Source organism: Stenella coeruleoalba (genome assembly GCF_951394435.1).
Source record: "Stenella coeruleoalba genome assembly, chromosome: 2".
In the NCBI taxonomy this organism is placed as follows: Eukaryota; Metazoa; Chordata; class Mammalia; order Artiodactyla; family Delphinidae; genus Stenella; species Stenella coeruleoalba.
Window position 1 is genome coordinate 108,912,430 of NC_137147.1, and position 25,338 is coordinate 108,937,767.

Genomic DNA, 25,338 nt, shown 5'->3' on the forward strand with positions numbered 1-25,338 from the left:
TGATGGGCTGGGCTGGGATGAACTAAGGTTTTTTCCCCTCTAATTCTGAATAGCATCTCAGTCAGCACTGTGTCCTTAAACTGAATAACCTTGATAGAAGGGGAGTAGCCTCAGTGAGCATACTGGCTCCTAGGGATATGATACTCCCTTTCTTTCAGTACTATTCATATTCAGCAAGCGTTGATCGCCTGCTTTCTGCCAGGTGTTGAGCTAATTACTGCTGGAGTGAGGTGGTAAGGATGGCCCTTGGTGTGCTTGGTTGAGAAGGCAGAACTTTGTACCTATGTGTGTCTGCAAATATCTATGCAAGTGTTTCTGATGCTTTAAAAAGCTTGTTTAAAAGAAGACGATTTCTCTTATAGGTAGAGACTCCAAAGGTACTCAGTTACCATTTTTTCCCCTGGGATTCTAGTCCCTATTGGTTGTGCTTGATTTCTGTTTTCTGGTCGGATCAGTTGCCTTGAAAAAGGTGAAGAAAGTCAAATGGGCATTGACTGGTTTTCCTTCGGTCATAAAAAAATTTTTTTGTTTGGAAATTTCAAATTTACAGAAGTCACAAATACAAAATAAAAATTACACAAAGGTTACTTGTATTTCATTTATCCAGATTCTCCTGTTGTTGACATTTACCTCATTTGGTTTATCATTTACAGTTCTCTCTCTATATGTATATCTCTCTATAATTTCTTTCTGTACCGTAAAGAATAATGTTCTAACGTACATTCATGTACAGCAAAAGCTATGAACTTCAGTCAACTTAAAATTGATATAATACTCTCATTAAACTGTTGTTCATATTCCAGTTTTCTCTGGTGACCCAATAGTGTCCTTAATAGCACTTTTCTCTCCTTTGTCTCTTAGCAGTTGTCTGCCTCAAGCAGTAGGCCCACGCTCTCTTTGTATTTGCTTGATATAAGCTTACAGAGTTCTTGTCTTGAATGTTTTTCACAATGTTCAGCTTCTTTCTGGCTGTCACTTTTCCTGAAATTATTACCACAGTCCATGCCAATTTTTTTAATATTAATTATTTTTCCTGGTTAGGTCTCTTTCCCTCTCTCCTCTCCAGCACCCCCTCCCCACGCCGGTGGGGGTCGGGGGGGGGGTTGGGGGGCATGTTTCAGAGATCCGACTCTTTGGGAAATGTCCTATATAGCCACCTTGGGTTCTTTTTTCCTCCTCTGTATTAGTTGCCATCGTGCTGTAAGAGCTGTATTTGAATAACCTACAGTTTTTTAAGTCAAGGAAATAATTACATACGAAAGGTTCTGGGGTATGGTAAGGGGACTGATTAGAAGCTTGAAGTAGCAAGCCTCAGATTTTTCTAGATTAGTGCCTCTCAGACTTCAATGTACACACAAATCTCCTGGGGATCTTGTTAAAATGCAGGTTCTGATTCAGTAGGTCTGGAGTGGGGCCCAAGATACATTTTTAATGAGTTCCTGGAGCAGCAAGGTCCTAGAGAAGTTTTAAGACCTGGATGATTTAGATCCCAAGGTATTGACCTCTGGAACCCAAGATGGCTTGTCTGTAGTTGATGGTCTTACAGGAATTTGAACAAAAGAGAGGTGTCAAGAACATGAAGACAAGAAGATGTAAAGTCCTGAGTATTAAAAAAAAAAAAAAAAAAAAAAAAGTAGGGAATGGTGTGTTAAAAAGGATAAAGCAAGGAATCAGAAAGAATTGGGTCCCACTCTGTCACTAATTAGCTGACAGACTCACTACAAACACTTGCCCTTTAAGCCTTGGTTTCCTTTTGTTAAGATGGGGTAATAATACCCATATTAGGTAATAATATCCTAAGAAGGATGCAGGGAAGATTATTTACCTAAAGTGCTTCTGACACAGTATCTGGCATATACTAGATGTGCAGCATGTGGAAGCTGCTATTAGTGAATGGTCGGAGCTTGACTATACCTGTTCCAGACTGGAGAACAGATGATTGACCATGAACTCTGAGCACTTAAGGAAGTGGAGTTCATTAGTGGCCATTGTGGGTTGTCATGCCATTTTCTTTTTAGACAGGCTTATTATCAGATTAGAGGAGCGTTACAGACATAATCGCTAGCTTTGGCACAGGAATTTGACAAAGCCTCAAGATATACCTTTGTGGGCATGTCAAAAAAAAAATTGTAGGTTAGTAGTTGAGGTAGATGGATTTGTGGGTGTTAGAACAGATGTATCAACACAGTCATGAATACAGGTTGTTGTAAATGAGAAAGGTGGTCTACACTGGCACCCATATTGCTTTTTGACTCTTTCAAATACACTATTTTAAAATCTTGGGTAAAGACGTAGTTACTGTGGCCCATATTTATCCTCCTTGATGCCCCCCTGACACAAGTCCTTTGGGCCAGCCATCTCCTTGAGCGTTTTTCTGCATCCTGCTTAATGCTGTGTTTCCCTGACAACTCTTGGAGCTCTGCTGTGCCACCCTTCCTAGGATTAACAAACTGCCCTTTATCTTGTTTGTCTCTGGTGAACGCTCCTGCCAACTTCTGCCTCCGCTGAAGGTTTTTTCCTTCAGGATGTCACTTTCTCAAGTGGAGGCTGCATGTTCTCCCAGCCTTATCTACCTCAGGGTCATTCTTTTTGTTCTTCTTACCAATTCCCCAGTCCTTTCCCTTTTCTGAAGATCTCAATATGTGTTTTTGGTTTGTTTTAACCCCAGGCCCACTTGTCACTGTGGGTCCCTTTAACGTCCACGTGAATGACCTATCCAGTATTTTAGCCTCCACACAGTCCACCTCAACCACCTGTGGTCGCACACCCTGGACCGCACCGTCCTCAGGACTTTGGACTTCACTGTTCCCCTCTTCCTGTTTCTCCTGTCTGCCCCTCCCCTCCTCTGGTAGCTGTCAGCACATGGCCATTGCTGCTTCTCCATTTGCTTCCAGCATCTTGACTCTCTCCTGTCTTTCACCTGTAATGCATGACCCCTTCTTCATCTCTGTTGCTGGGACCATCAACCCTGTTGTCTCATTTCCTCCTTCACACCCTCTTTGGGAAAAACCCACAGCCCTGTATGGGTGCAGTGTCCACCCAGGTTCCTGACGCTGCTGGAGAGAGTCACCCAAGTCTGATTTAATACTCAGTCCCAGCCGGGCACTGGGTACCGGCACTGTCCTCCCCAGTGTCCCTGCTCAGCTTCCTTGGCTGTCCCCATGGCAGCTCCCCAGTATCTCCCACTTACCTTCAGGATAAAATCTAAACACCCTAATTTGGTTTTCGAAGCTCTCTGTGATGTGATTGTTACCTCATCATTCACTGCTCTAACCTTGTTTCCGTAAAATGTGAAGAAAGGTGAGGCCCTCTTAGGGCAATGGTACCACTTTTAAGACCAATACATGTGATATGTTAGTTTTCACAGTGCTTTTTTTTTTTTTTTGACACGTCTTGCAGCAGCAGGTAGGGGCCTGGAATAAATCTTCACATCTCCTGCCCTCTCAGGGCGTGAATTCCAGGGGCTTGGGCTCGGTGTTTCATTGAGGGTAGGGGTTTGTCAGGAATATTTGAGAAATTTGACAAAAGTATTTCTGATGGGTGTCAGAATCTAAGCGTTGAGGGACACTTAGTTTCAGCATACCTGTGCATATTCAGTGCCTGTGCTTGGGAAACTGCTTTGAAAGTCCTAGTTTTAAAAGAATGTTTCCTTAAGAAAGGAAGTCATAAACTAAGTAATAAACTCCTTGCTGAAGATGGTAAAGCTCCCCCCTCCCCAGCACACATACATGTTAGACTGGCTAGATTTAAAAAACCAACCCTACTTAGTGTTGGCCAGGGACTGAAATTCATCAATGCTGGTGGGAGGGTAAAATGGTACATCTGCTTTGGAGAACAGTAGGACAGTTTCTTTAAAAATCAAGGATAAATAAACACAATAAAATAAACACATCCACACTGTTCCCTGCATTTAAAAAAAAAAAATTGATACACCTACCTTATTTTGAGCTGAGAGGGAGGTGGTTGGCCAACGGAGAGCAGGTTGGTCTGATCTTGCACATACCCTCTGTCATGAATACCCTGAAAGAATGCTTTCACTTTGATTTCATGCTTAGAGAGGTTTATTCCTGCCTCAGGAGGCTCACCACAGCCCCAGCCAGACATTCAGGCTGACTTTCAGGCTGACTTGGACCCTGAAAGAAAACCAGCTTTGGTGACCTGTGTCTCACTCAGGTACTGGTGAGTAATTATGAGGTAGAGCCAGTCACAGCCACCGTTTATTGAGCACTTTCATATGTAAACGCATTATTTTGGTTTCACCTCACAGCCTTTTTGAGGGGGATGTTTTCCCCTTTCTCCAGATGAAAAAACAAAATCAGATTAATAGGCTTCTTTCTTACCTAGCTTTGGTGCCACCATAGCTCCATGGCCAAAGCCCTCTTCCACCCCCTCCTCATGGATAAAAGGGTGTTTTGCTTTGCTTTGGATTTCTTATTTCCCCAAGGCCAAGTGTGGGAAAATGCTGCTCTCCCTTGCCGTCCTCTTTACCTCCCTTATCTTTCCTGGCCTCTGCTTCACTCTTTTTTGATGTTTAATATTTAAATATTGTGCACTGGGTACTGCTGTGCTGAGCACTCCATCTGCTGTCTTAATTATTGAACCCTCCTGACAATGTTATGAAATAGTTGGTATTCCACCCAAGATGCCATGAGAAAATGGAGACTCAGAGAGCTTCCCCGAGCACGCAGCCGTATAAAGGTGCGTCAGACCCAGGGTTTCACCCCAAGATTGTAAGCCAGAGCCGGCTTAACCACAGCATCACTCTGCTTCCATCCTAAATGTGTGAAGTCCAAGGGTGCATAGAAGAGAATCTGCATATGCTAGAATTTTGCATAAAGGAATCTCTTAGATGAGGTGGTATGTCATGCTCTACCAGACTTCTGGGATGTGCCATGAAGTTCTGTATTTTAGCTATGTAGTGTTAGAAAGGTGGGAGTTCCTCTAATAAACATAGTAAGGAAGGAGTATGGTTTGGGCTTCCTAATTGTGCTGAAGGCATCTCCTATGGCAACACGGGCATGTGTGTCCAGACATTAATAGCAGTTGTGACCAGGGTCCCCAGTGGTACAGGTTCCCAGATGCTGGCCCTGACCCGCAAGCCTGGGTGGCAGAGAGCAGGAGTTTTGCTGCTTCTGTTGCAGCAGGAACTTGGGTCTTCAGAATGCCATCCTGTCCCTTCCGCTCATGGACCCCGGGTGTCTGTCTGCTCGTTACACTCTTAACTGCGGCTCTGTCATGCTTTCGGTGGTCGTGGCTTGGTCCATCTTGCTGGGTGGCTGTGGGAGGGAAAGGCAAGGGCTCTTGGCTGGAAAGAAAACTAAGAGGTCATGAGACTTCCTTTTTATTTCCTCCCTTTTTTTTTTTCTCTCTTCCTAGTATTGAGCATGCTCCACAATCCATTGGGCAGTGTCCTGGGGAAACCCTCCTTGAGCTTCCTGCCTCTGGACCCCCTTGGATCTGACTTGGTGGACAAGTTTCCAGCACCCTCCGTTAGAGGATCCCGCCTGGACACCCGGCCCATCCTGGACTCCCGTTCTAGCAGCCCCTCTGACTCAGACACCAGTGGCTTCAGCTCTGGATCAGATCATCTCTCAGATTTGATTGTATGTAACTTGCTGCAGAGTGGTGTGGGGAGAGCACGTGAGCTGGAGGTGGGATGCATGCCCACTAGAATGCAGGCCGCGAGGTGGCATGATGGGAGGTGTGGAGACATGTATAGAGCTTTCCATCCTCGACAGAATAGAGGGTGCCTCGTATACCCATTATGTGCATTGAGCAGTACATTTCGGGACCTGACCTGAGGACTCTACAGGTTGCTCCAAGAGCCCTTGGGAAAGTTAGTTTCAAAAATAAATATGGGAGTCCTGGCAGTGTTCTGTTTCTTGACCTCCATGGGTGTTTTCTTAGCCTTTAAACAATATCATTTATGTACCTTTATGTATGATACCTCAAATATTTTAACTGATGATTTTAAGAATCACAAGTTAGTAATCAGTGGGTCTAGGGTTTTAATCCAGATCTGACTCCAGCTCTTTTTCAGAGGCCATGACGAATCCATGAAATAATGTCTCAGAGTTAATCTTTGCATCTCCTGCTCTGCATCTACAGCCACGTGTGACATGTGTGGCACTCGTGCTAAAGGGAGTTGGAAAGTGGATTACAATAGATGAGGAATAGGGGATATTAGAAGTAAATATATAGGAATGGCAGGGAGAAATCATCCTAAAGTAAAATTCAATTTAAGGTGCCTTCTGAGCCTTCTTCTCTACTACCAAAGCCACTGAGCTGACTGTTCAATGAATATAATGGCTATTTTCCTTCCCCCTTCTCTTCCGTATCCAAGACTGGCAACGCTGGTTGTTGCCACGTCCCATTCATAACATGACCTCTTAGGGCCCACCTTGCCTCCCGCCAGTCTGTCCTAGGATATGAAAGCTGGCATTGGTGTCCCCACTACTCCCTGGTTTTATCTGTTCAGGATGTGTTTCCAGAAAGGTAACTACAAGCAGGGCTCCTTTGATTCTCTGGGCTGCAGTTTTTATTCCCCTATAAAATGGGATTAGATGGGATGCTTATATATATATATATATATATATATATATATATATATATATATATATATATATATATATTTTATAATTCTTTTCATTACTTTATATGGGCCTTAGTCTTGGAAATTTGCCTCATAACCAGCTTTAATGTTTTGGGATTTCGTTTAAAGAACGTTTCTCTGATTCCCACCCCAAAGGTTAATTGATGAAGGGGTATGAACAGACAAGTCACAGAAGAGGAAATAGAGGCAGTATTTGAACTTACAGGAAATATTCTATTGAGTGATTATTTTAGTTTATTTTTTGATAATGTGGTATCATTTCTACCCACTTAAATTAGTAGAATTTAGAGCCTTGACACAAGCTTGTTGTTTTTAGAAACTTGTGTTCTCATATATTTCTAATAGAACACAGAACCTTCATAGAAAGCATTTTGGCATTCTACGTCTAGGAATCTGACCAGAGAACACACAAAATATGAAGAAGCTACGTTTTATTTAAATGTTTTTTAAATAAAGTTTAAAGCTTTTATTTATAATCCTGAAAACTTGCAAAGTATCTAAATGTTTAACAGTAGGGGGAATAGGTCAGTGGAGTGTAGCTTGTTCCCGAAATAGAATATCATAAATTAATTAAAAATGGTTATGAAGACTGGCAACGTGGAGAAAAAGACTGAACTGGGGAGAAAAGAATTTGTTTAAATTATGGTATAAGGACAGCTAATCTTAAGATAGGAAGAAAGTCTAAACGAAAATATATCAAATATTGGTATTTTTCATAATTTCTAGAGTGTGATTATTACTTTTGTAACAACTGTCCTTTAAAAACCTATCTTCCTTTTTTCTTCCCTAGTCAAGCCTCCGAATTTCTCCTCCCCTGCCCTTCCTGTCTCTGACGGGGGGTGGTCCCAGAGACCCTTTAAAGATGGGGGTTGGGTCCCGGCTGGACCAAGAGCAAGCTGCTCTGGCTGCAGTCACGCCCTCCCCAACCAGCGCATCAAAGAGATGGCCAGGAGCTTCTGTGTGGCCGTCCTGGGACCTCCTTGAAGCCCCCAAAGACCCCTTCAGCATAGAGAGAGAGGCCAGGCTACACAGGCAAGCTGCAGGTGAGTGTGGCTGTGGGCCTCCTGGGGGCCTGGGGCCTCATTCTCGGGCAGTGAATAAAAGTGACCTTAGTTCACAGACTGGGGAACTGTCCACAAGAGGACTTGACTGCATGGTGACGTCTGCTTCTGCACAGAGTGGTCTATTCTGAGGAGTGAGTGCTAATGCGGACACACTCGGTAACCTTTTTGAGGCTGAGCAGAGAGGAACAATAGATAATCTGGCACACTGGGTTGTGCCTATTAGGGGTCGGATCCATCTCTGACTTCTGCTCTTCTGTGGAGATTGTGCACTGCTCTCGCTTTTGATTCTTTTCACAGGTGCATGTGTTCAAGAGAAACCCTGGAAATGGTGCCTAGAATTTTGTCTCCCTCCCCCTTTCTAATTCAAAGACATGTCACGCACAACCCACGCTGGAGCTTTCTTCCCCAGGGCTGTCTGATTGGTATACACAGGGATGCACTGGGGGTGGGTGGGTGGTCCATTTGTCAACCTCCAAGGTAAGGGATGTCCCCAGGTGTACTGGTCTCTCAGGAACCCTTAGATTCTGTCGTTTAAGTTACCTTAAAATCCATTATTAAATCTGTTCATCTTATACCAGTACTCGGAAGCAAATGAGCTGTATATGTCATTGTTTACTAGTGCTTCAGGGAGATGCTCACTGACCACTATTGTAAGGTTCTGGAATTGATTAAATGAATGTTCAGTTTCTCCATTCCCTTTGTTTCCATAGGTTTCAATATGTCTGTCTTTCTACTCACAGAGCTAGACCTGATCTCTTTCTCCCTAGCAGTGCTCCTGCCCTATTTTAATGGTTTCGGCAATCTGTGTTTGTACTTTCTCTGTTGCCATTGTTTTCCTGTGAAATGACTTTACTGTGCTTTTGGATGAGGCCATTATATCGACTTCTGTTTTTGTTTGCAAAATATTGCTGATGGTGCCTAATTTCTTGCTGTAGCAACACATTGGGCCTATGCCTTTTAGAGAATGACCTTCCATGTTATTGTCCTGAATGAAAATGGTGGTTCATTTCATTAGCTGTCTGCTCCAGTGCTGGAGGAGGAGAGTAAAATAGGCGAGGACTAGCCAGTTCCCACTAAGGTCAGTCTCTGATCTGGAAGGGCACGGACTGAGTGGGGACAGGATTAAAGACCGATACGATAGAAGGCCCGGTGGTGTCTCTTTAGGTACCATAACAATAGCTTTGAAAATGATGGGGAATTGTTCTGACTTGGAACAGTTGTGAAATTCTTATCTTGGGTTGCTGGTGCTGGTTTTTATTGGCAATGTCCTAACTTCTGTGAGTGATGAGTTCAGGGAAACAGTATAATGTTCCTTATTTGAACATTTGGGGAGAAGGTCCATTTGGACCAGTAAGCATTTAGGATGTTGTATGAAAAATTGCCCTGTTTACTTTCAAGTACAGGCATACCTTGTTTTATTGAGCTTCACTTTATTGCACTTCACAAATGCACTTCACTGCATTTTTAAAAAAAATTTTATTTTATTTTGGAGTGTAGTTGATTTACAATGTTGTATTAGTTTCAGGTGTACAGCAAAGTGATTCCGTTATACATGCACATGTATCTATTCTTTTTCAAATTCTTTTCCCATTTAGGTTATTACAGAATATTGAGCAGAGTCCCCTGTGCTATACAGTAGGTCCTTGTTGGTTATCTGTTTTAAATATAGCAATGTGTACATGTCAGTCCCAAACTCCCAATCTATTGATACTGCATTTTGGTTTTTTTATATACAAATTGGAGGTTTGTGGCAACCCTGTGTTGTCAGATGATGGTTAGCGATTTTTAGCCATAAAGTATTTTTAAATTAAGGTAGGTACATTGTTTTTTTTAGGCATAATGCTATTGCACACTTAATAGACTACAGTATAGTGTAAATGTAACTTTTATATGCACTGGAAAACCAGAAGATTTGTGTGACTAGCTTTATTGCAATATTCATTTTATTGTGGTGATTTGGAACAAAACCATGCAGTATCTCTGAGGTGTGCCTATAATTACAAATTTAAATTAATTAGTACTGCAAGCAATGACTAGATAAAACTGCTTTCTGGTTATATGTTATATGTATGAAAATAGCTTGAGTTGTGATCATTTTTACCCTACACATCTGGTTTGCTATTCCTCTCAGTTTTAGTGGAGACAGAACTAGTGAATTAGGGTTATCATACTGGGCTGACTGGTTTGGTGAGGTGTAAGTTTTCTTGCTTTTCAGAGTAGTCACGGATGTTGTCCCAGGCAGCCAGACTAGGACTGTGGCCTCTCTCCTCCTTCCTGGATAAAAGTTCACCACAGAGAAGGGCAGTGACTTTGTTAATTCTTTGACTCCTGTTTCTCTTTGTCTTCTGCCAAAGCTGTGAATGAAGCCACCTGTACCTGGAGTGGCCAGCTTCCTCCCCGGAACTACAAGAACCCCATCTACTCTTGCAAGGTGTTCCTAGGAGGTGTCCCTTGGGATATTACGGAAGGTGAGCCCTGAGACCTTCTGCTTCAAGTGTTGAAGGTGGGGCATGTCTTTCAGGAACAAGAAACTTGGACTTGAGGCCAAGAACTGAACCTCTGCCTGGGCACAGGGTATTACAGGAGCAACTGTGATGGGAAAGGTGCACTTCATAGACTCCTACAGTGCTTCTGTGTGTGTTGCATACAGTTGTCACCTGAGACCAAAGGTCAATTCTGAGTTGTCTGTCAAGGAGAATGAGCCCAAGAGAATACTAGTGGCCCTGTGCCTTCCTCGGGAGGATGGTGTCTCAGTTTCTGTCATTCTTTTCATCTCTTTGCAGCTGGATTGGTTAACACCTTCCGTGTTTTTGGCTCTTTGAGTGTGGAGTGGCCTGGTAAGGATGGCAAGCACCCCCGGTGTCCTCCCAAAGGTAATATGCCTAAAGGTAATAAAGACATGGTAGGAGCTTTTTTTCCCTCCTTAGTATGTAATTGCACTGAGGGACGCTGGGGTGTCACAGCTGCATGATGATAACAAGGTTTGGGCACTCCACAGCACAGAACTTTCAGCTCTCGGCACTCCTTCTCAACCTCACACATCCTTCTGTTTCTTCTGAGCCAATGTTCCATCTGTCCAAACTCACACTGCGGTTGGAGCTCCCTGTGAAACGGCCTTGTGCACTTCCCTCCAAACCTGAACCCCAGCCGTTCCTGACCTCTCAAAACGAGGCGTTTGAAAAGCTTTCCTTTACTTGCCTTTCCTTCCCAGTTACGTTGTTGCCTGACCTAATTCTGAGCTCCCTTTGGAGTTAGCAGGAATGAGGACCAAGCATCTGATTTCTCACTGGTCTGAAATGAGATCCCTTCCCTGTAGAAAGGAGCAAGTGCTATTTTCACTCTGCCCCATCTTCACTGAAAGTGTTCCGATGAACTGAGCCAGTGGTCTAACTAGGCTTTTAAAGGAATACCTCCATCCCCTGGCCCCAGACCTGTCATCGCTCCTGCCCCCAGGAAAGCCAGGCTTGCTGACCTGAACATGCTTTGTGTTGTGGGATAAAGAGCTATGTGGTAATGATAGGATCCTCTGTCCTACTTTGCCAATCCCTTCCCTTACTAGGGTGGGAGATGGTGTGCTTCTCCCTCCGTTGGCCTGGTTGTCCAGCATAGCAAATGCTTCCATTCAACAAGACTTTCAGGAGTAGGACAAAAACGTGTCTCACCCATAAGGCATCTTTCTCGGAAGAAACTCCCTGCCGCAAAACCAAGGCTGAAGAGTTAGCCACCTGAGGGATGTTAATGCAGTTTCTCCTTCCATTGGATATAGGGTATGTATATCTGGTCTTCGAACTAGAGAAGTCTGTCCGGGCCTTGCTTCAGGCTTGCTCTCATGACCCGCTGAGCCCAGATGGCCTGAGTGAATATTACTTCAAGATGTCCAGCCGGAGGATGCGCTGCAAGGAGGTGAGTTGGCACAGCGTCCTTTCTGGATCGGGTGATTGGCATATGAGGCAGTGGATTTCATGGGGTGGGTGGATACACAGGCTGCAGACAAGTATCCCTACTGAGGCAAGAGGGCTGCTCTTCTTGCCCCACGTTGAATACAACAGAACACTCTCAGCTGCATTAACCCCCCACCCCGCACCTTTGGGCCGTAATGGTATGTATGTGCTTCTGCCCATGGAAATCAAACTGTCTCCCAGATCTCCTTCTATTCTAGCCAGTGCTTCTGTCCCAGACCTCTTGTCTTAGAAATGAAATTGAAATTAGCAGCTTTCTCTGCTTGGACTTAACTGAAAATCTACAGTTGTTTCTCCCTAGTCCTGCTCTCAGGATGTGCCTTCTCACCTCCTAATCTGTGGTGCGTAGACCCCTCTTAAGCCCACATCCATGGATGACTTCTTCACTGCCATTCAGGGCTTTATTACTATCTAGTTTCCTCCATCTGGTTCTCTCTCCTTAGGCCGTCTCTGGTATCAGCCTCAGCATCGTGAGTCTCTAGCATAGAGCCATCCTGCCTGGGAGCCTCGTTGCATATTCTTGGACCCTATCTCAGGCTTACTAAGTCAGTTTGGGTGGAGTTTAAGAATCTCCACTTTAGGACTTCCCTGGTGGTGCAGTGGTTGAGAATCTGCCTGCCAATGCAGGGGACGCATTGGGGTTCGTGCCCCGGTCCGGAAAGATCCCACATGCCGAGGAGTGGCTGGACCCGTGAGCCATGGCTGCTGAGCCTGTGCGTCCGGAGCCTGTGCTCCGCAACGGGAGAGGCCACAACAGTGAGAGGCCCGCATACCGCCAAAAAAAAGAAAAAAAAAAAGAATCTCCACTTTAACCAAGTTCCCCATTGGTGCTAGTGGGTGGTGTTTGAGAACCACTTGTCAAAGGAAGTTTTGAACTCCGGAATCAGTGTTATTTTTTAAAATTTGGTTCCAGAGTACATTACTTTTGTGATATTGGATGAGATATTTAATATCATGAAACTTCATTTCCTCATCTATAAAATGGAAAATTGAAATGCCTCTTTTAGTAAGAAGATTAGCAGTTGCCAGGGGTTATGAGGGTAGAGGGGATGAATAGGCAAAGCACAGAGGATTTTGAGGATGGTGAAGATACTCTCTGTGATACTGTAATGGTAGATACATGCCATTATACATTTGCCAAAAAGCCATAGAGTTACAGTGGTAAAACAAACCCCAAGTGTGAACCCTAATGTAAACCATGGATTTTGGACAATACTGACGTGTCAGCGTAGGTTTCCTGATTGCAGCAGGTGTGCCAGTCCTGTGAGGGGTGTTGAGAGTGGGGGAGGCTGTTCGTGTATGGAGGTGGGGGGCGGTTATATAGGAACCCCACATTTTCAGCTCAGTTTTGCTGTGAACTGGAAGCTGCTCTAGAAAGTAAAGTCTACTAAAATCTGTAGAGTAATAGAGAAAATGCCTGTTTTATTGAGATAGTCACATTGGATTTAAAATAAATGATGCATGTGACAAAGTTGGCTCTTTGTTCTACGATGTTTCCTGGTGTTAGTTCACATTGATTTTGTCCTCTGGCTGCGCACGGTGCCCCACAGTTTCCCTGCCTTCTTTCTTGCTGTGTGGAGCTTATGTAGTTATCACAACTTATGCTCTGGGACTTAACAACATGCTCCTTCTTCCCTATCCCCTGCTTTCACAGTGAGAGGCTGCCATTGCAGCACCACAGGCCCTCACCCTCCTCAGTGCTCTGCAGACACCTTCCTGCTCCTAGTCCCTCGTCACCGCATCGCACAGTGTTTGAATAGCTTTCTTTGATGCATGGGCTGTAGGCAGCTCTGGTTCTCATCTCTCTCTGACCCTCTATTTCCTTTGTGTTTCCCCCTCCACACCAGAGTAGTAGGTATTTGATTCCCCCCTCTCTTCTTCCCCGTGTCAGACAAGTTACTCACTTGTGTGGCTCTGCTCTTACCTTTAGACCACACTCACCTCTCTAGTCTCATGTCCTACTTGAGCCCCACCTTCCTGTGGGGCCTTTCTTTGGCATGTCCTATAATTATAAACTCCTACTTTTAAGAAAGCTTGGAAAGCGTGGTGGCTGTTGGGATGTGAACCAAGATTGTGATACTTTCCCATGGTAATGGAAAAAGCAAGATGGGCTTTTGCATCTTCCAATGAAATTGGCTCCCCCTGGTAACTTCTCCCAGGCTCTCTCATCTCAAGGTTATCTAGGTCTAGAACCCATCAGACCTGATTCTTGTTTTCCCACCATGCCCAGGCAGTCTGAATTCTGCAGATTCTCCTGTTGAAGAATCTTCTTGATCTTGGCCTGTTCTTTGCCCAGTACCACCAGCCTTCTCCAGGTCTTCTTCAGCTGTCCTGTGAACTACTGTTCTGCCTCCTTGCTGCTTTATGCCTCAGGTCTCTTCCTGCTTTGAGACCTTTTTTTTTTTTTTAAAAAAAATCTTCACAGATTAATCTTCCAAAAATACTTACTGATCATCTGTCAACTCACTTCATTCTGGAGCCTTCTGTCTGCTATGCCAGATGTTGTTCTAGGCTCAGGATTTGGAAGCAGAGGACATGGTCAGTTCCTGCCCTAGTGTCACTCTGCCCTGCAGAACCTCAGTGTTTTCCTGTGTGTGACTTTTCACACTACCTCTCTCCAGTTACTCCCACTGCTCCTGTCACAAGCCCTCTAGTGAGTACATTGGGCCAGTAACCATCTCACACAGATACCTTCAGCAACCCTACCCTCTGTCCTTCAAGCTCCTTTCCTGTCGTTCTCTGTGAATCCTTCCTGTCCCAAGGACTCTAGACCATGCTGTCTGTTCATCAGTGTCCATGGTCCTTTGTTGGAACCACATGGTTGAAGGTTGTAACAGTGCTAGGTTCCTGGGTATGACAGTTTGGGACTATTTTGCTTACTCTTCAGAATGGGTAGACTACCACTCTACCATTTTTTTTAAAAAACCATTTTGGACTCACGGACTCAGTAAAATTCAAGTCTAGTTGTGTTGGGGTGAGGGTGGCTTGCCGAGTACCTGTGTGCCTGGGACTGTATGGGGCTCAGCTTAGCATCTCCAGAGCATGTGCCTCTCCATACGAGAGCCTTTTTCTGGCTCCCTACCAGGGCTGATATACCTTTGCGTGGTTTTTAGGTACAAGTGATCCCCTGGGTCTTGGCCGACAGCAACTTTGTTCAGAGCCCATCTCAGAGACTTGACCCCAGCAGGACGGTATTTGTTGGTGCTCTGCACGGGATGCTGAATGCCGAGGCCCTGGCAGCCATTCTGAACGACCTATTTGGTGGTGTGGTGTATGCTGGGATTGACACAGATAAGCACAAGTATCCCATTGGTAAGTGTCCCACTTCTGTGTGGGAAAGCTGGGTGGCCCCTGGGATGTAGACCAAGATTGTGATACTTCCCTATGGGAGTGGAGGGGGAGACCTGACTCAGACCTGCAGCTCAGCATATACCAGCAGTATAGCATCTTTCTCTAGACAAGCCACCAGTACTGACCCCTCTGTACCCATCCCTCTCCCACCACTTCCCTTGAAGGGGAGAAAAATTGATAGGAGGTGAAAATGAAACGGGAACTTTGGTTGGAAGCTCAGAGTTAACAGCCAAACCAGTCTGAGACAGACAACAGGTAATATTTCATTAAAAGGCCAGGACTTTCCTGAACTTGCTTGGTTTCCTTTGTTAAGAGGCCTTGAAAAGCGGCCTTGTCTAGGGTCAGAGACCACGTGAGGCTGAAGGAAGACTCTGGGTGACTCAGCCAACAGAGTATGGTCATGGCCTATGCTGTCCTAGTGTAGGGGAGTCTGGGGGCCTAACCACTGGGTTTTGGTCAGCCCCACTGGGAAAGGAGGGCAGTTTCCCAGTCGTGGTAGAATAATCTTAGTGGTGGGGTTTGGAGGTGGAGCAGAGCCTCAGCTTCCTGATCAACACATGGCTAATCCACCTTCCCACATGCTTCTTCGTCTGCCCACCCACACAGAATCTGGTCAGGAAGGAGCATCTTGTGCCTTTCAGTGCCGCACCGCAGATTGAGAACAGGGACTTCAGAGGCTGCAGGGGCAGAGGCGGCACTTGGCAGGATGAGGCTGCTTCTGGCTCCCCTGCTGGGCTCTGGAGTACCTCCAGGCCAGGAGGGCCTTGACTGCTGGGCCTGCCTTCAGAGAGGTGTTCTATCTGCATCTTGCTTTCCACTCTGAACCCTTGTAACCGTGCCTGTGCATCTGCTTACACGGAGGCGTCTCTTCCCTCCTCCTTGTGGTCAGCAAGTCCTCCCCCCATTCCTGAGGGGGTTGTGCCATCATGGTCTACAGCTACACTGTCTGATACAGTGCCACCAGCTGAATGTGACTCTGAGTGCTTGAAGTGTGCCTAATGCCACATGTTGAAATGATAATATTTTGGATATATTGGGGTAAAGAAAATTAATTCAAATTAATTCCACTACATTTTTCTTCTTCATTCCACTACATTCATTAAATGCGGCTACTAGAAAACTTAAAATTACATAAGTAGCCCACACTATATTTCTATTGGACAGCACAGCACTGATCTAGGAACAGGGTTTCCTGAGCGTTGACAAGTGGTGTTCGGGAGAATTTGGCTGGAAGGTAAGTTTTCCTGTTTTTCCTAGGGTCTGGTCGCGTGACTTTCAATAACCAACGTAGTTACCTGAAAGCAGTCAGTGCTGCTTTTGTGGAGATCAAAACCACCAAGTTCACCAAGAAGGTGAGTGGGCTGGTCTGTACCCTCACTCTGGGCCATCTGAGAGGGGTCTGGGCCAGCCACTACCCAGGGCAGGCCTGAGACGGAAGCTGTCCCTGTGCTGGATATGCTTTGGGGAATGAGCCAAGCTTCTGAGGACACACTTGAGGTGAGGTTTGGGTTTGGGAGGGGCCTGGTCTTGGTCCACTCGGGGGATGGGAGCTTGGGACTGTTGAGCCTCCTCAACATGTGGGGTGCCTTCCTCTGCTGTGTTATTTGGCCAGCTTTGCAAGGCAGCCTGACTTCTATTCTCCAGCCTGACCTGCATTTTCTGATTGCTTACTTGTTGCTGGATGATAGAGTGCCATGGTCCGGTTTGCCGAGAAGACCAGGCAGTAGTGTGTGTGGTTGCACACACTGTGTAGAGCCAGCCTGGCAGCTTCTGCAGTTTGGGCACCTGCCATCAAGGATCTCTGTACTCTCTGCCTGTAGTTCTCTCTGGGCCCCCCTTAAAACAGGAAGCCCCCTGTATTCATATGGATGGCCCATGACATGCCCTTCTCTTCTGGCCCATTTGGCCTCCTGGTGAGAAGCAACCACTTCATTATCCTGTTTTGCTTTGTGCAGGTTCAGATTGACCCCTACTTAGAAGATTCTCTGTGTCATATCTGCAGTTCTCAGCCTGGTCCTTTTTTCTGTCGAGATCAGGTGAGTCCCCTGGGCACTTGAGATGTTTATAAAATCCCCGCCTTCAGTTAAAGATTGTCATGTCTCATTTGTCACAGGGAATGTTGGAGTTCTCAGGTGCCTTGCGGTTGTCTTAAGAGCATAGAAGAGGCAGCAGTAATGTTTGTTGATGATTAGACCAGAGACACACTTGACCCAAAACTGTTGGGAAAGCTCGTTGAGTCTTGATACTTTGGCCTTCTCCTTGCCTGGGATGTTGGTTTTCAGTGTGGCACTATTGGTAATGGTGATTTTTGAGGATGATAGGAACCTGCTGGGCGTGGTCAGCAGTACCTATGAGCCAGGCACTGTTGTTCTAAGTCTAAGGCCTTCTAGATGGATTTTCCCCTATGCATGGAAGCTTGCTTTTTTTACTTCTGAACCTCTGGACTGTTTTGATATTTGTACTTGGTTTGTACCCAGTTGTCAGAAGCAGGCAGAAAGCAGCATGGCAGTTTTTGTTGAGTGTTTCTGGGTGGTGGAGCACAGATCTGGATGTATTTGGGCAGTGCTTCTCATAGTCTAACGTATATACGCATCACCTAAGGATCTTGTGTAAATGCAGATTCTGATTCAGTAGGTTTGGAGTGTGGCCTGAGATGCCTTGTTTCTGACAGGTTTCCAAGTAGTGCCAGTGTTGCTGGCAACAAGACAAGTTTGGGATGTGTTCGAATACTAGCAGTGCATCCATACTTAGTTATTTTTGCAGTGGTGCTGTCACTCAGGTTTGGAGTCTCTGGGTAGACAGTAGTTAAACTGAGGCTGCAAAATGAGGATATGAAGTGAGTTTGGGTTGCTGGGTAAAGCCGGAGAATAAGTGTATCTCTGAATAGCCTCTTCTAGCAGGCTTTTGTGTGTGTGTATCTTCCACAGATGATCCCCATTTTTGGATAATGGCTCAGAAGTTTAGTGGCTTGCCCGGGCTTACACAGCCAGCGGGAGTGTGGGCCTGGGACTGAGGTAGTGCCCAGTGACCTCTCCTCACTTAGTGTGACGAGGGAGCCGTGCTGCCCGGCATTAGGATCTGGAGTCACTGTCTTTAAATGTTCTCCCATGTTAGCAGGCGTGTGCTACAGCTGCTCCATAGGAGGTGGGAAGGGCAGGGGACTGGAAGAGCAGCTGTGGTGCTAAGAGGAGATGAGGGAAGCTGGCACAGTCTCTACACAATAGGAGCCCAGCATGCTGGATTAAGTCTGGGCACCCATAGAAACAGGCAGTGGATTTGCTGTGGTTTGGTCAGGCCTCTGTTGGGGATGAGAGGGATCCCCAGGACCATCTCTTCTAACCCCACAGAGGCCATCAGGAATCCCCCACTTGCTCTTGGGCAGAGCAGGCAGCTCATGCAGCTGCCCCCCTGGCTGGTGCTGACACAGGCCTGGCTTCTCTCTGTTTTTCTCCGCTCCACCCAGGTGTGCTTCAAGTACTTCTGCCGGAGCTGCTGGCACTGGCGGCACAGCATGGAGGGCCTGCGCCATCACAGCCCCCTGATGCGGAACCAGAAGAACCGAGATTCCAGCTAGAGGAGCTGGCCTTGCCCAGTGGCCTGTGGCGCCTGAGGCTGGCAGGTCAGGCAGTAGCCTGCACCACCCTGCTGCCACTGGCCACCAGGGAGCTGGCTTCCCGAGGACAAGGGAAAATCGTAGTCACCTTTGCACTTGCTGAATCTGTCTTTGTTTCTGCACTAATTAATGCACAATGAGTTTTGTCGGATTTTGTTTTCAGGGGGTGTACCAGGGCAAGGACCCTTAGGCTCACCCTCCAAGCGACTCTGTAGTTTTCCCAGATTTTAGTTCCTCATTTTGCCGATGAAAAAGCAAAAAAGAACTACGTGTCCAGAAGGTATTGACACGATGCCTACATCTAGGTTTATTTATTAAAAGCGCTTTTTTACATTCCTTGCAATACTGATGGTGATGATGTGCAGGTCTCATTGGTTTCATTCTTGCAGTTGCCATACAGTGCCTTTCCATTTATTTAACCCCCACCTGAACGGCATAAACTGAGTGTTCAGCTGGTGTTTTTTACTGTAAACAACAAGGAGACTTTGCTCTTCATTTAAACCAAAATCATATTTCATATTTTACGCTCGAGGGTTTTTACCGGTTCCTTTTTACACTCCTTAAAACAGTTTTTAAGTCGTTTGGAACAAGAGATTTTTTTTTCTTTCCTGGCAGCTTTTAACATTATAGCAAATTTGTGTCTGGGGACTGCTGGTCACTGTTTCTCAGAGTTGCAAATCAAGGCATTTGCAACCAAGAAAAAAAAATTTTTTTGGATTTGAAACTGGACCGGATAAACGGTGTTTGAGTGGCTGCTGTATATAGTTTTAAATGGTTTATTGCACCTTCTTAAGTTGCACTTACTTGGGGGGGGGAGGGTTGATAGAAGTTTTTAATCACAAAGTCACAGGACTTTTTTCTTTTGTAACTGAGCTAAAAAGGGCTGCTTTTTGGTGGGGGCAGATGAAGGCTCACAGGAGCCCTTTCTCTCAGAGGGGACAAGTACCCTTCCCTTATTTCTTTCATTTGAGAAATGTATGAAGCAACAGTTGCAGTTGACTGAAATGCTACTGGAATTTGAAAACTTGACTTTTTCTTTTCTTTTTTTTTTTTTTTTTTTAAAAAAAACGACTTGCCCCTCTTTGGGAAGCTGTGTGCCAAAGAACCAGTGTCATAACCCCCCCTCCTCCCTCCTGCTGAGCTGACGTTGCATTGTTGCATATCCCAGCTACTCTGTGGGTTTTGTGAAGCTGTGTGTGAAGTCTCTACCTCATTGTAGTATATGCAGGCAAGACTGCACTCTCTTACAGATGTGTGGAGTAAGCTGTGGTGTAGTTTTTTTGGCACATAATAAACACGTTGCAGCAGAGTTCTGGTTTTGTCTCTGTGTCTGAGCTGTGGGAAAAAGGGGGCAGTGGGACACCAAGATTCCAGAGTAAAAACCCACATTTCCTTGGATCTTCTGTGATGAGATTCCAGCCCAGGTTGATAGTGGGGCCATGTGGGGACTTGCCCCTGTAAGTCCTTCTTGGTCACTTCCGTGGTCAAATGCACCTCGGAGGTGCCTCTCTAGTTAAGTGGGTACCTCTAGTCTAGGTATGTAAAAAGCCCTCACAGATAAACTTCTTGGGGCTCCTCTTTTCATAATCCTAGACTCAGCTTGGAGGAACTGGAGGCATAGCTCCCCAGAGGTCGGCACGAGCCACTTGTTCTCAGCTTCTCCTGTAAGCCTCAGAGCTGATTTTTCTTCTTGGGAGGCTTCCTATCTCTTGGAGTCAGCTGTGCTGACCCAGTTCTTCACTGAGTGGGAGTAAATTTTTGCTGTTCTTCAGGACTATCATCTGGACTCTTTCTCACAGGCGGGATGCCAGGATTTTTGAAAGGGTCTGCTGATGATTTTTTCAGGTAGGTTGTTCCTGGGCCCAGCTGCTGGAGTGATCTTTGGAAGATTCCATTTTAGTCTGCGGTGGAGGGACCCCTGCACACTGAAGCATCCGTTCTGTGAGAGGTGCAAGAAGTCACTATCTTAGGGGGTGGGGAGTCCCTTCAGCCAAGAATGAGAGGCCTCATCTTTCCCTTGAGGCCTGATGGCAGCAGCATAGTTTGAAGTGTGCAGGTAAAGTAAACTGCATCTCTCTTGAAGGAGAGTCTGACTCTCCCTTTTGGTGTCCTGGTCTGTCCTGTCCTATCCTATTCAGAGAGTCATCTCTTCTCCCCTTTGGTCCCTCTTTTGTCCAGGTGCTACTTTCAGGGCAAGGGCTTCCTGTCCTTCAGCCTTCCATTCTCAGTCAGTTCAGAGACTGACTGGACTGTCCAAGGTGACCAGGAGTTGAGTTGGGGGATGAAGCACAGCCTGGTGCCCCTTAACTCATCCAAACTGGGCAGCCCAGTCTTTCTTTAAGTCAGGCGGGGACTTGGAACCCACTTAAGCCAAGTTGGAGATAAGGAGCAGGGCACTCCCGAGGCTAATGAGGCTACCAGGGGTAGCCTGTGCTGGTGGCCTCAGAAGGACCTGGTTTGCGGATGGGTACAGCAGGAACAGCCTTATGACGGTGGTGGTTGGAGAGAGTGCCTCAGCTGGGAGCGCTACGGGTGAACTGGGCCCTTCACTTAAACATTTGAGAACTTGCTTTGTGCCGGGCACTGTTCAAGGCAAATACTGCCATGGAACTCATCCTTAGCTGAGAAAATTGAGACAAGTCACTGTGACATGCTAAGAAATACTAGAGCAACTTTAAAAGGCTAGCAATGCTAAAAAAAAGATAAAAGGATAGCAGTGTTACTTTGTATAAATTGGAGGGAAAGTTCCTCTGATAAGGTGACGTTTGAGCAAAGACTCGGAAGAAGTGAGATAATTCTTTCCCAGTTGTACCTGTGTCTCCACCAGGCTAGACACAAGTCTGTGACCCATGGATTGGGTGGGGATCCTGTGCACGGCGCCATCCCCTACTTCCTCACTTTTCCGCGCTCCCGCCTTCCTGATGGCTCTTAAGCCTTCATCCCTCTCCGCATCATGTGTGGGAGAGATACGCCGCCGCTCTTAGTCTAGGGCACTTTAATGGGCGACCTAACCACTGAAGAAGGGTCTAGAGAAACCTGCGTAAGACCACCCTAGTTGGGGCGGGGCGGGGCGGGTCAGCCACTCGCTACGCCCACTGGATGGCAATTGGCCATACTTCCGTTCCATTCCGCCCCGCCCCTCTAGGGGTCGCTGTGCCGCGCTTACAGTCGGCTCAGCGCATTTCAGACTAGGCGGAAGCGGCTTTCTGGCCTGCGCTTTATAGGCCTCTCGTGCTTCCTGTTTCCTCTTTTACCAAGGACCCGCCGACATGGTAGGTGTTTTTGTTTCCAATCTGGTATCCCCCACAATCGTCCTCCATCCGCCGCTTTGCACAGCCCCCAGCCCGCGAGGAGGGGCGCAGTACCCTGTGAGGCCGAAGCCTCCGTGGGCCGCTGGCTTCCGCGTTGACCCCGCGCTCCAGCACTGCCCGGCCGGCCTTCTCCCCCTCCTGGGCTCAGACCCAGCCCACGAACCCCGCTCCGGTTAGGGCGTGACGCCGTGCTGTTCCCCGGAGGGGGTTCCTGAGTCGCGAGTGACCCTGTGTTCTCCACTTGCAGGGCCGCGTTCGCACCAAAACCGTGAAGAAGGCGGCCCGGGTCATCATTGAGAAGTATTACACGCGCCTGGGCAACGACTTTCACACCAACAAGCGCGTGTGCGAGGAGATCGCCATCATTCCCAGCAAGAAGCTCCGCAACAAGATCGCAGGGTGAGTTCAGCCGGCGCTCGGCCTCCAGGGCCTGCTGGGAGACGGAGAGTCGTGGCCCCGCGGGTGGGTCGTGGGAGCTGGGTTAGCACTAGTCTCCCGCTGCTCCGAGAAGAGCGCTGGAGGTGTGCCTTTGCCGGGTTTCTTGGTGGGGTTGTCTTATGTTCGCGTTGTATTTGGCGGTTTGACTGGCGGGGGCGCTTGGACGAGGTTAGCCACAGTCGACCTCTGGAAGACTAACGTTAAGTAAGGGTGTACTCGATTTAATGCTAACTTATGTACACTGGAATTCGAAGTAAAGGAAATGAAGGTTGGGAGGAGGGGTCGTGAAGGTTTGTTGGGAGTACTTGATAGCTTTGAAAGCGAATTTGAATAGAGGGGATGTGCGACACCAAAGGGACAGGCATGCCTAGGTAAGTGGAGCTGCGTGTGGAGGTTTTGCGTATGTAGGAGGTTCAGAGTCAGGGCCCCCAAGGTGAATCCTCTCCCTTCTCACTGCGGGAAGAGAACTAAAATACACATCCAGACGTTCTGGGTACCAGTGGGAGCCAATGTGTGTTCTTGGGCATTTGTTCTTTGTAGCTATGTCACACATCTGATGAAGCGGATTCAGAGAGGCCCAGTGAGAGGTATCTCCATCAAGCTGCAGGAGGAGGAGAGAGAGAGGAGAGATAATTACGTGCCTGAGGTAAACTTTCTGGGTCTTATTCTGGATCTCTTGTTCATCCTGAAAGATAAAGCAGGTTCCTGAGAACCGTTTCAGGTACCTGGTTTTCAAAGGGACCTCAGCTGAGTCTTCATATACCCTTTGACCAGCTGTAGGTGCCTATAATTTACTTGCCTGTATGTTAGGTTCTGTTCTGCCCTGTTGGGATCATGTAAGTCCATTCTGTTTTATACATGAGAGCCTTTTAATGATGTTTGTTTGGTGACTTATGTCTTCTGGTTTGATTATTTGCCCTAGCATAGTATTTCTGCAGTATAAACCCAATCTTAAGGTTTTCTAAATACTGGATTCGTGGGATCCTACTGTATCCTCTCTATGCCACCCATCCCCGTCCCCCACCCCCTTTTTTGGTTCCTCATTTAAGAGTCTTAGAGAAAAGGCAGGGAAGGTGAGAGATAACTCATTGCTATTTGGGGCCTGCCTTGTTCCTTACAGGTCTCAGCCCTGGATCAGGAAATCATTGAAGTAGATCCTGACACTAAGGAAATGCTGAAGCTCTTGGTAAGTGTTTGCTGAATTCCTAAAGTAGGGCTTCCCTGGTCACCATCCATCAGTAGCTTTCTACTGTGGGTAATACTTCTAGGTAACACTTACTGAGTCTTTAAAATATATCAAGTAATCTCAATGTTTCTGTATGGCGTTTTCCTTTTCCTCAGTGTGTCCCATGAGGCACATCCTGTTATTTACATTTTATAGATGATGAAATGGTAATTTCAAGGTGAGTAGGTGGCAGGGATGGGAATCCATCCACCCTTCTAACCACTAACCTAGACTGACTCCAAAGTGGGTTTAGCTAGTTAGTGAAGGTTCAGTTTGCTCTCCACACGAGGATAACTCCCAAATCCAGTGGCTGTTCTTCCAGGACTTCCAGAACACCCCTTCTCTCAGTTCCTTCTGTTCTCGATTTTGTGGCTGGCTTCTCACATTTACCCCCTTGGTTCCATCCTTAGTTCTCTTTTCAGTCTGCCTCCTTACTTCTATATCTGTATGCTAATCACTCAAATGAGCTGTGGTCTCATTTCCAGTTGCTAACTGGGCACTACTTGGGTAGTTCAGCTATCTTTAATACAATCTGATAAGTGTCTCTTCTGTGACATATCTTAGTATTTCAGTAGTTTGGTGAAAGCATGAGCTTCAAAGTCCAGGAGGCAGTTGGTGATTTAGAGCAACTTTATTTTTCCTTTTTATGATTATAAAACGTCTTAAGACGTTCAGAAAGATAATGAATAGAGTGAACACCCATATACTACCACCTGGTCTCAGAAAAACATAACCAGTACAGCCAACGCCTGCTACAGATCGTTTTGTGCTGAAATACTACTCTGGAATGCATCTTTTTAATTTCAACTGTAAAATTGGTTTTTGAGGATAAAATGAGGAATTCTGGTTATATGGTGGGCCCTTGGGTTCTTTTTTTTTTTTTAACATCTTTATTGGAGTATAATTGCTTTATAGTGGTGTGTTAGTTTCTGCTTTATAACAAAGTGAATCAGCTATACACGTGCTCTTGGGTTCTTTGCACTTAGATCGAGCCACCTTAAAGGAAGGCCCTGACCTTGTCCTACCACTATTCTACCCAGGCCCTTCACAAATGTTGATTGCATAAGTGATGCCTCCTACCTGAGGGCTGGTCTTGGAAATGAAGTGGCACTGTATATGCCTTAGAGTAGTGATTCTCAAAGGGACAGATTTTGCACCCCACAGGGAATATTTGGTAATATCTGGACACATTTTTGGTTGTCACAACTGGGGGATACTAGCAGACATTAGTGGATAGAGTCCAGGAATGCTGTCAAACGTCTTAAAGTGCACAGGACAGCTCCTTCATGGCTGACTGTGGAGGATCCTTCAGATCGCAGGTAGACCCCCTACAGAGTTTTATTGCTCTGGGGTGGGGAGGAGAAGGCTCTCTTGGTTTTCTGCAGGGTCCCACCAATCTGACCCCAAGGTTGTGGAGGCTGACAGAAGCATAGCCTAATGGTGGTGCCGGGGCTCTGGACACAGATCTCACCAGTACAGCCACACTAAGCCCCTTTTTATTGTTCCAGGACTTTGGCAGTCTGTCCAACCTGCAGGTCACTCAGCCTACAGTTGGGATGAATTTCAAAACACCACGTGGAGCCGTTTGAATCTTTCTGCTGTGCTGTAATATTTTCAATAAACCTCGGACAACAACCGTGCCTGTGTCATCTGTGGGGTTGGGTGCCGGTGGAGCTAAGGGCAGGAATTCTTTCTCAAGGGAGATGTATCCTGAAGAAGAGCGGTCTGCAGTGTGACGCATCTGTAAGTGGCCTATGGGCAGCG

The 25,338-nt window shown here is 46.4% G+C and overlaps 2 protein-coding genes across 12 annotated transcripts in view; both read left to right on the plus strand.

The window, feature by feature from the left end:
• Window positions 1-19,656, plus strand: part of CPEB1 (cytoplasmic polyadenylation element binding protein 1) — a 99,107-nt gene extending 79,451 nt beyond the window's left edge. For all 11 annotated transcript variants that reach the window (XM_079912639.1, XM_079912648.1, XM_079912649.1 and 8 more), the window contains 9 exons: window positions 5,377-5,603; window positions 7,404-7,656; window positions 10,032-10,145; window positions 10,461-10,550; window positions 11,444-11,580; window positions 14,750-14,948; window positions 16,245-16,339; window positions 16,943-17,023; window positions 18,451-19,656. In XM_079912639.1, coding sequence (XP_079768765.1) covers window positions 5,377-5,603; window positions 7,404-7,656; window positions 10,032-10,145; window positions 10,461-10,550; window positions 11,444-11,580; window positions 14,750-14,948; window positions 16,245-16,339; window positions 16,943-17,023; window positions 18,451-18,561 — 1,307 coding nt within the window. In that variant the 3' untranslated portion in view covers window positions 18,562-19,656. The remainder of the gene's footprint in view (window positions 1-5,376; window positions 5,604-7,403; window positions 7,657-10,031; window positions 10,146-10,460; window positions 10,551-11,443; window positions 11,581-14,749; window positions 14,949-16,244; window positions 16,340-16,942; window positions 17,024-18,450) is intronic.
• Window positions 19,657-21,714: 2,058 nt separating this feature from the next.
• Window positions 21,715-25,210, plus strand: RPS17 (ribosomal protein S17). The gene is made up of 5 exons (XM_079912650.1): window positions 21,715-21,872; window positions 22,159-22,310; window positions 22,890-22,995; window positions 23,470-23,535; window positions 25,083-25,210. Exons 1-5 carry the CDS (start codon window positions 21,870-21,872, stop codon window positions 25,161-25,163), a joined length of 408 nt encoding a protein of 135 aa, XP_079768776.1. The 5' UTR covers window positions 21,715-21,869; the 3' UTR covers window positions 25,164-25,210.
• Window positions 25,211-25,338: the final 128 nt, after the last annotated feature.

What these genes read in the sequence shown, in the direction of transcription:
- RPS17 (XM_079912650.1), top strand. An exon ending in GAGATAATTACGTGCCTGAG is followed by an intron (nt 22,996 to 23,469) that starts GTAAACTTTCTG and finishes TGTTCCTTACAG; the next exon opens with GTCTCAGCCCTGGATCAGGA. An exon ending in AGGAAATGCTGAAGCTCTTG is followed by an intron (nt 23,536 to 25,082) that starts GTAAGTGTTTGC and finishes TTATTGTTCCAG; the next exon opens with GACTTTGGCAGTCTGTCCAA.